The 9,432-nt window shown below is 39.2% G+C and overlaps 3 protein-coding genes across 3 annotated transcripts; 1 reads left to right on the plus strand and 2 right to left on the minus strand.

The window, feature by feature from the left end:
- Positions 1-2,291: 2,291 nt before the first annotated feature.
- Positions 2,292-2,591, plus strand: SARC_00851 (hypothetical protein; the record flags this gene model as incomplete). Its single annotated transcript, XM_014305468.1, has 1 exon — positions 2,292-2,591. One exon carries the CDS (start codon positions 2,292-2,294, stop codon positions 2,589-2,591), a length of 300 nt encoding a protein of 99 aa, XP_014160943.1.
- Positions 2,592-6,380: 3,789 nt separating this feature from the next.
- Positions 6,381-7,418, minus strand: SARC_00852 (hypothetical protein; the record flags this gene model as incomplete). The annotated part of the gene is made up of 1 exon (XM_014305469.1): positions 6,381-7,418. The coding sequence occupies one exon, from the start codon at positions 7,416-7,418 to the stop codon at positions 6,381-6,383; it is 1,038 nt and encodes a 345-aa protein (XP_014160944.1).
- Positions 7,419-8,719: 1,301 nt separating this feature from the next.
- Positions 8,720-9,304, minus strand: SARC_00853 (hypothetical protein; the record flags this gene model as incomplete). Its single annotated transcript, XM_014305470.1, has 1 exon — positions 8,720-9,304. The coding sequence occupies one exon, from the start codon at positions 9,302-9,304 to the stop codon at positions 8,720-8,722; it is 585 nt and encodes a 194-aa protein (XP_014160945.1).
- Positions 9,305-9,432: the final 128 nt, after the last annotated feature.

Here is a 9,432-nt window from a genome sequence, read left to right on the forward strand (position 1 = left end):
TGTGTGTGTATGTTTGTGTGTGTGTGTGTGTGTGTGTGTGTGTATGTGTGTGTGTGTGCGTGTGTATGTGTGTATGTACAATAAACATAAACATACACATATAAATATAAACATATAAATATAAACATACGTATATGTATATGTATATGAATATGTATATGTATATGTATATGTATATGTATATGTATATGCATATGTATATGTATATGTATATGTATATGCATAATATACATATATATATATATATATATATATATATATATTGTCATTATCCCGTCGTAGACTTCAGAGTATAACAGTAACTGATGCTAGATTAAATTACACGTATCAGCTTTCTATACGTTAAAATTACTAAAACGATACTTACCTGTACTGATCCAAAATCAAGAGATAAGTTCGCTTCTGAAGATTCGTTATTTGGTTTATTGAGACCTGATGAGTGTTCCATTGACTCCGTTGTATTCCTCCCGAGATTCCCGCCTGCCCTCATGATGTTGTGTATGCAAAGATGTCTAGTATTCCTTAACAATGATATTCTCAATAGGATTCCACTTGCCGTCCAGTGTAATAAATGACGCTGATTTAGTCTGCGTGCTACGTGAAGTATGCTAAAAAAAAATACAATGACGGCATGTGACAGTTGACCTGTCATATATTTGGTCTGGAAAAAAAAAGCTAATAGCTCATGTCAGGCTCAGGCAGTCAGGCACCCAGGCGCCCGACCCGGGACTTCGTGGAGTCATGTTTGATGTTAGTGATGGACATTCTAGTTGGTATGAACGAACATTTACTCATTATTCACATATTTACTCATGAATTCAACTCTCTATCTCACAAGTACATAGTACTATTTATTATGAGTATAAAAATTAATGTCTACTATAAAGTCACCAATCACCACATTGATGAATGTGATCGTGATGTAAATACTTATGTGAAAACATACTCACAGTCACGCGACATGCTGTAGATTCAGAAGTTATGACGGGTATTTTTATTTTAAATCCAGACTCCAGAATTTCTAAATGCACATTAATTTAAAACATTTGAAATACATCCAATGGGTCCAAACTCCAAGGGGCCAATGAATTGTTAATTTATTTAAATAGAAGGCTGTGCATCGGGCATTCGGACCATCGGTCAATGAAAAATTGAGCATTGACCTGATGCCTGTTGGCTGGTGAGTGGGGACTGGTGAGTGGTGCAGAGATGAGTGGTGAGCACTGAGTGGTGAGTTGGTGACCAGTTGCTTTTTATAAAAATAAGAAAGCTCTAAAAATATTTACAAGTGTGGACTGTATAGTGTGGACTGTGCGTCTGTGGCTCAGTGTCCTGACTCCTGAGGCCTGAGCCTGAGGGCTGAGGATTGTGTCTATTTATACGGCAGACTTCAATACGTGCTTCATATCACCAGTGCCAAACAATCCTGCGAGTCGCAAAATTCTCAAACTTCTGGCCCAAAAAATAAAATTAGAAATCCTGCGATCCGCAGGATTGTTTGTGTTATTTTATATTCTGAGCCTAAGCTCATAGAAGGGTTGGATTTACGACCTTGATTCATGTTGCAAGAGGACAAAGTTTTACGTGTTTCATATTTTAAAGAGCCCGCACTGCGAAATACCAACCTATTTTTTGAACAGAAAGGTCCGGCAAAACATTTGTACCAGAACTTGGTACAAATGAAGAATTTGAATAATTTGTGCGATTTTCAACAAAATCTAGACCAATGAATATCGATTTAATGTCTTTCAGAAGAAAATTTAACAACCACTAATATTGCTAGCTCATAGTAGTTGAAAACACAAATTCTATGAATATATTTTTAGAAATAAATATTTTTAATTTTGTCACAATATAATCATTAGTACAATGTTATAAATGAGCTTTGATAGCTATTCATTAACTGATTTTTATTGATCAATATTTATTCTATTTTTACATTTCTGGCTTGTTTTTAAAAAACCCGTTGGTTGACAGGTGACAAATGATACTTATAAAAATAATAGTATATAAATATTTGCAGAAGTAGTAGTAGAAGTCATACTGGTGCAGATGCAGTATAAGTCATATTGCAGCAGTAGTAGTAGAATTCATATTGCACAAGTAGTAGTAGAATTCATATTGCACAAGTAGTAGTAGAATTCATACTGCAAAAGTAGTAGGAGTCAAATCCAGAAGTAGTAGTAGTAAATAGTGTACAAAATTTACATCTCATTCTTGTTTTGATTATAAATGAACACCTTGTTTAGACGAGCGAATGTATACATATACAGTGAATAAAATACAAAACAATGACTGATGATTACCTATCATCGCCTACATTGGCGGACATTGTTGAAGCTATCGATGAATCACGACAACTGATCAGTGATCTAACAAAGGTGGTTGACGATGAAATGCAGGCCAACCCTACGCGTGAAGTGGGAGTAGATGAAGTGGGACAGCTATCGCCGGACGAAGTAGATGTTGTAGTAGACGAAGTAGATGTTGTAGTTGACGAAGTAGATGTTGTAGTTGACGAAGTAGATGTAGTTGACGAAGTAGATAAAGTACAAGCAAAAACCCCTGAGCCCAAACTTAAGTTTAGATGACGAGCAAGGGTTGATGGAGAGCGTACTAGGACTAGCATATATGTACGCAAAAAGCCGGTAGATCTATCAAAAAATGACAATCGATGTTTAGATATGCGAGTAAAGAACATGCTGACTAATCTTGATATTGCACTTACAAGATTCAGCAAAGTAACGCATTTAGAGGGTGCCATAGACACACCGCATAAGAAACATGTGGTGCCAATGTACAACTCTGTGATAGTAGTAGTAGTAGGAGTAGCAGTCTAAGTTGGGCAAATTTTATAGCTCCTACACCTTTACGAGTACACGTTGAAATACCAACAAATAGTTGTGGTAGTAGTGGTAGTAGTTTTAGTCGGATGGATTTTGTAGCTCCTACACCAGCAAGACAAACAACCAATACATCTGCAGCAAATGAGAGCCTCTGCCGCCCATTGGCCCTGACCTCCTTCAGCAATTACAGGAGTCCCACGACTTCCACGGTATCTGGACCCTCCACGAACACCTTGGATCTTTTCTCCAGCATGTTGACTAACCACCGTACCCTCACCCGTCCCTGACACATCAACAGATGTTCCCTATACCCCGGCTAATCATGCTGTTGAAATACTACTTCCAAATATCGGTTCAAACCAAATCATCGCGCTTGTTGGTTCCGACTATGATACTTCCGATCCAGGCCAGCCAACACATACCGAATTGTACTCTGCACTAACATGGCGCAAATGGTCGAAGTGGTAGTAGTAGAACTTCTACTGATGGTGCAAAAGTATTCATATAGGGTTCCCCAGGACAAACTAATGGGTGCCATGGATTGGGTACATTCTAACCTAGAACACCGATCCGGATAACTATGGAACGTGAAAATGGGAGGACATCTGTTCAGAGATTTACCTGTGTTCTTAAGAGGATGGGATAGTCTAAGCCGTCTGTATGAACACTGTAAATGTGCTATCAAGAGCAACATCCAAATATATAGAGATACCTTTAATCTTCTGTTAAATATGCTGACAAGGAGATCACCGTGCCTAGCTGGCTTGTCCTACTACTATACAGGATTTCGTAGAGTAGTAGAATGTATACAAGAAATGCTTAATAGATGATCAGATCGAGTCGATAGTGAGGATAAGAACGTCGAGAAGATTAAGAAGATGAACGATCTCAAAATTATGAGATTGTATTGGATAGCAGTGTGGAATATGTTAAATATACACTCGCAAACCACCAGGAAGAAGAGAGCGACTGCATTAATCATTGCATGGCATATCAATTTTTTAGAGAGTGCACAGGACGGGGACATCAATACACAAATTCTTGCATAGCTTGCAAATTGTACTACGAATTTCCAAGCAAAATCGCTGGATTACTGAAGGACAACTTCAAACAATACTTCCAACTCTAAAGAATTTGTGAGTATGATGGAAGCCTGTAAGCAGCTGAAGATCAAAATTATTACTTTTGCGAGCAACAAAATCCGAGCCGAGATCCCAAAACGGTCGATTCTGAAAGATGCACCAACCGACAACCCTGGCACATTACTTGTAATTACCGATCACAAACAGAAGGTATGCATATATATTTACCTTCCAATCCTACTTCTAGTCCCACACCTGTTTGACTACTTCCACTCCCACAACTTATCGGTCGTGAATTTTGATACTACCCATTGTAATATTCGGTCTGATAAAGACAATTCTAATGCCTTAGAATAAATAAACGCGTAGGTAAATTCTAAATATCGTGTAAATATCGATATAAATAAACGAAATGAGACGTTTAATAAAGTTAGGTTTGCCTCGTGAAAATAGCAATACTCTGAGGGTTTGTGAGGCTGAGACATTGCCTATATATAGTCCTCTCAGTACTGTTTCCGCCGAAGGGATTTTATTTAGTGTTTCGTTGTCGCTCTATTCTGGGGCGAATCCGAGAAACTCATAAAATCCTATCTTTAGAAATAAATAAAAGAAAAATACTCTTGACGTCCTTAGTTATTGTCTTAACCAATAACTTGCCACTATCAAGAATTACTGACTTAGCCTTCATCAGACTGGCACATCTGGCTAGCTTATCGGAGGATCAACTAGTTAACGTTAATTGTCCCTAGAAACCTATATTCGGTTGAGCCATCTCGCTACCAAAGTATTCAGATATAAATAAAATTGGAAAGTAAATAAAGCTCTATTAATAGAACTAGACCAACTCTTTTATGTTTGGTATTTTACTGAGGTCTTTTAATGGCCTCATCCAAATATCTGATATGTTAAATGGAAAAGGTATTAATTAATAAAACCATTAAACCCCATTTTAGGAAACTTAAGTTCCTCGTACTATTAAAAGCACATTTAGGAGACTTAAGTTCCTCGTGCTATTAAGAGTACATTTAGGAAACTTAAGCTCCTCGTACTATTAAGAGTACGTTTATAATTTGCGTTCTGCTTAAGAGTACGTTTATACATAGAGTCTAATGTGGAGGCCCGGCTTATTACACCATCCTATTCATACTCGCATATTCTTCCTATAAAAAAGAATGAAGGGCAAAGTAAGTACTTTGGCAAATCAGGGATGTCTCATCTAGGGTTTATGCTCATGCGGGGTTAATACAAGGTACAAGGTACGAAGATCCGACCAAACACTTACAGACATCGTTTTATTATTATTATATACCAGACGATAACGGAGGGCAAGACGCGCCATTTGTTGTGCTCGCTATTGAAGCACTACTTTACCACGTGCGGAAGACGATGCCCAATATTACCAGTCTGGAGATGCAGTCAGAAAATGCGTCCGCATTTTCCAACTCCCTACATTACACCACTACACCTCAGATGCAACCACCAGATGGGTAAGCTCAAGATGGGAAAACAGCGCTTGACACACATTTTGCGTATGTGAATATCGTGCTACAAAGATTTGTAGAAGGCCACGATGTAAAATCAAACAAAGGTGGTATATGTACGCCTGCTAATATCTATAGAGCCCTATGTGACCAAGAAGGAATAACTGGTAGCTCTGTGGCTATTAGACCGCGAGACAATTCCATCGTGAAGTATGTTGTCCAAACTACTGGAAATACTACCACTGGAGATACTGCCACTGGAGATACTACTAGCACTGGCGATGAGAGGACGTGTGCAGCAGGTACAAAATGTGAAAAGCCTGGTGATTCATTAGTAGTTCCCGAAGGTGGAAAACATACCTGCAAAGGCTGTGCTTGTCCTATTCATGCGATCTGCGGTCACGAAGATCCGAGCTCTGAATATACTACGTCAGCCTTAAGGTTTTGTAACGGTAAAGCTAAGTAATGTATGTCTGAAGTTTATAAGTCGGAACGTGAGATAGAACAAGAAACTGTACTGTATAGAAATATCGGGGGAACTTGTGGAACAACCGGCTGTACACTTTGGAACCACGTTGTCGAAACATAACAGCTACAAATCTCAGATGGAGAGTGCTATGCGAAAGACTCGCGTTCATGACATTGAATGGGATGGATTCCGACATGTACAACTATCGGAACAAAGCGGGGTATGTAAAGTTCAAATAGTAGTAGAAGCAAAAGTGCAAGTAGTATTAGAAGCAAAAGTGCAAGTAGTAGTAGAAGCAAAAGTGCAAGTAGTAGTAGAAGTAAAAGTGCAAGTAGTAGTAGAAGTAAAAGTGCAAGTAGTTTTAGAAGTAAAAGTACAAGTAGTAGAACAAGTAACGAAAATGGTAGGCAAAAATACTACCCATATTGCTATTTACTGCTGAATACTACCCGTTTTGAATGAAATATACTACTACTATGTATGTTCATTTATTGCTCTCTTTTTAAAAAAAGCTTTGATAAGTATATAGTATGTTATCAGAATCACTTGGGTCACGACTACTGTATCGTTCATTCGATTCACTGCGTTCGCGATCACTTAGTTCATCACATAGACTGATTTTATCGTCAACCGGATGTGCTGCTTCATCGTCAACCGGATTTACTGCTTCATCTTTAACCGGATGTGCTGCTTCATCTTCAAACGTATGCGCTGCTTCATTTTCAGCCTTGCTAATGAGGGTAAACTCGCCAGTGTCTTGATCATAAAAGCCATGTTTCCAAATTTCAGGCACATGAACTAGGATTGGTTCAGTAGTATCAGCACTGCTAGTAGTATCACGATTCCCACTGTTCGCAGCACTGCTAGTACAACGATTACCACTACTAGCCGGACGCTTTCTTTTCCGAGTCTTCGGCGTAGTATGCGTAGTATGCGTAGTAGACATAGTAGGTGCACTTGGTATGACTACCTGTCGGTGAGACTGCGCACTACTGCCAGTAGCAGCAGTAGTAGCACTGTGCGGAGTAGTATTTGTATTCCGAGTTCTATCGCTTGTCCGAAGTATAACAGGTGGAGGCAATGGTGGTCCCGTTAAACCTGTCTGTGTACGAGACTGCGCACTACCAGCAGTAGTAGCACTGTGCGGAGTAGTACGAGCACTACGAGCACTACGAGTCCCACGACGTGTCGATATCTCAGAGCTGTTATTGTCTGGTGTCAAGACTGCCTGTGTAGGTTGACTATGTCTCGGAGGGTGCTGGGCAGCAGAAATGGTAGCACTGTGCGCGGTAGTATAAGTAGTAGCAGCAGTAGTAGGGGCATTGGGTGATGATGTTGGCGATTGTGAGGGTGAGCCGGATATTGGTGTCTCTTGGTTTAATATAGGACGCCCCACTATACCTCCGGTAACAACCTCGAAGCTCTCAACCGTATTATAATGTATGGTGTAAGTTGGTGACAACAAAACCATCGTTCGCATCCTGGTATGATTGCTCCTCGCACCGGGACATATACAACCGCGGCGTTGCGGTTCGACCATTGTTCGTTCTTAAACGGCCAAATTCGTACGGTCGTTCACGACTACCGTCTCCTCCCGGAGATATGTTGAAGTCCTCTTTGCGGAAATGGATACAGCATACATGGGGATTTTTGACGCTCCTGAGATATGACCCTATTCAATGAGTCTCTATGTGGCGCAGTTTAAACTGCACCAGTCTGTTTCTGAAGAACTCGCCATGCTTCATGTACACAGCGTCGGCTACAACAAAGCATTTACATACACTACAGGTGTCCAGCATATTGTATTTTTGGTTGTTTTTAAAAAAGCTACAGTAATTTTATAAACAAATGTCAGAGTGGTTGGAATTGTCAAACATCTATGTATATATATACTGTAAATTATTATACATAATAGTAGTAGTAGTACCAGGTGTAATAGAAGCGTTGGGAGTAGCGCTAGTTTGACACTACAATATCGTTGGATGTGGTAGGAGTAGTAGTATAATACATAGCTGGCCTTCGACAGAAGGTGGTAGGAGTAGCGCTAGTTTGACACCACAATATCGTTGGATGTGGTAGGAGTAGTAGTATAATAAGTAGCTGGCCTTCTACAGGTGGTAGGAGTAGCGCTAGTTTGACACCATAATATCATTATGTGTCGTAGGAGTAGTAGTACAATATTTGCATAGCTGGCCTTCTACAGAATCAAGTACTGAAAAATATATAATTGCAGATGTAGAATTGCTTGGAGTAGCGCGAAATTGAATTGACACCACAATATCATTATGTGCCGTAGGATTAGTTAGCTGCCCTGAGGATCATGTTGAGACTCGTGTGTATAAGTTTATATTTATATATATATACACATATTTATTTAGTGCTGTAACCCTAAAAAAAACAAGCCCTGAAGATTTGAGCCTCCGATAAGAAAGTTTACTACCATTCAGAAAAAGTTTGCTACCATTTAGAAAAAGTTTGCAACCTCACGTAAAAAGTTTGCTACCATTCATAATTTTTTTTGCAACCTCAAGTAAAAATGCTACCATTCAGAAAAAGTTTGCAACCTAAAGTAAAAAGGTTGCTACCCCGAGTTTACAACACCATAATGTATTAAATTTTAAAACGACTACCTCAAAGTGTTGGTAGAAATATAAGTGCAAGTAGGAAATCTAAATAAACGACAGGTTCTTTATTATTTTAAATTTTTTTGAGCAAATTTAAATAATTGCCAACCGACAGTTCTCGCTCGTGTTATATTTATTGAAATATTTAGTAGTAAATAGTAGTAGTAGTAAAAAGTAGTAAATATATTGCAGGGTAGTAGAAGTAGTACATTGCGCACTATGCACAGAAGGCGTGTTCATCTATCGACCATTCCAAGCATAGTATCGTGCGTATCTTGCTTGTCAGCCATGTTTTCATGATAGTTTGGGTTGAAAAACGATGAAGCTCGTCATAGCTATCGTTGTAAGCATCGTTGGTGCACTTGTCGAGTAGATCGGCTCGAAGGTCCTTCGGAGTCGGTGAGTTTGGTAAGTTTAAGTTATGCCGCTTAAGATTTTGCAGTACTTGCGCGTCAGACATACTGTTCACCATGTACTGTAACCCAATTCCCAATTCCGCTTCTATATGTCGATTTGCCGATTCATTGGTCTCGGCTTCATTGAGTGAACTTTCAATGTGACAATTTCTAGTGTCAAAGGGATTCTCTTCGCCATCCCAATCGTAACAATTGTCACATTCTTCAGATGTATAGTTATGCTGACCATCTCCAACTTGATATTCATACTCTTCTACTTTTTCTACTTCGGCAGCATCGTCAACATTGGGCACTGGATTGCCAACATATGGTCTATCGGCTTCTACCCTCACAACATCTCCTACTTCTGCATCGGTAAGTCTATCTTGCTGACTCTGCCAGTACATGATTTTATCTACAAATTTTTGTTTGTTGGTAGTACGATCGTAACATATTTTACGTTTGCGCCATTAGCTTGAGATCGTTCTTTCTTCTTCTTCGTAATTCAGACTTGGTATATTCCTCCTTGTCTTCC

The sequence above is a fragment of the Sphaeroforma arctica genome, assembly GCF_001186125.1.
Source record: "Sphaeroforma arctica JP610 unplaced genomic scaffold supercont1.29, whole genome shotgun sequence".
Classification (NCBI taxonomy): Eukaryota; class Ichthyosporea; order Ichthyophonida; genus Sphaeroforma; species Sphaeroforma arctica.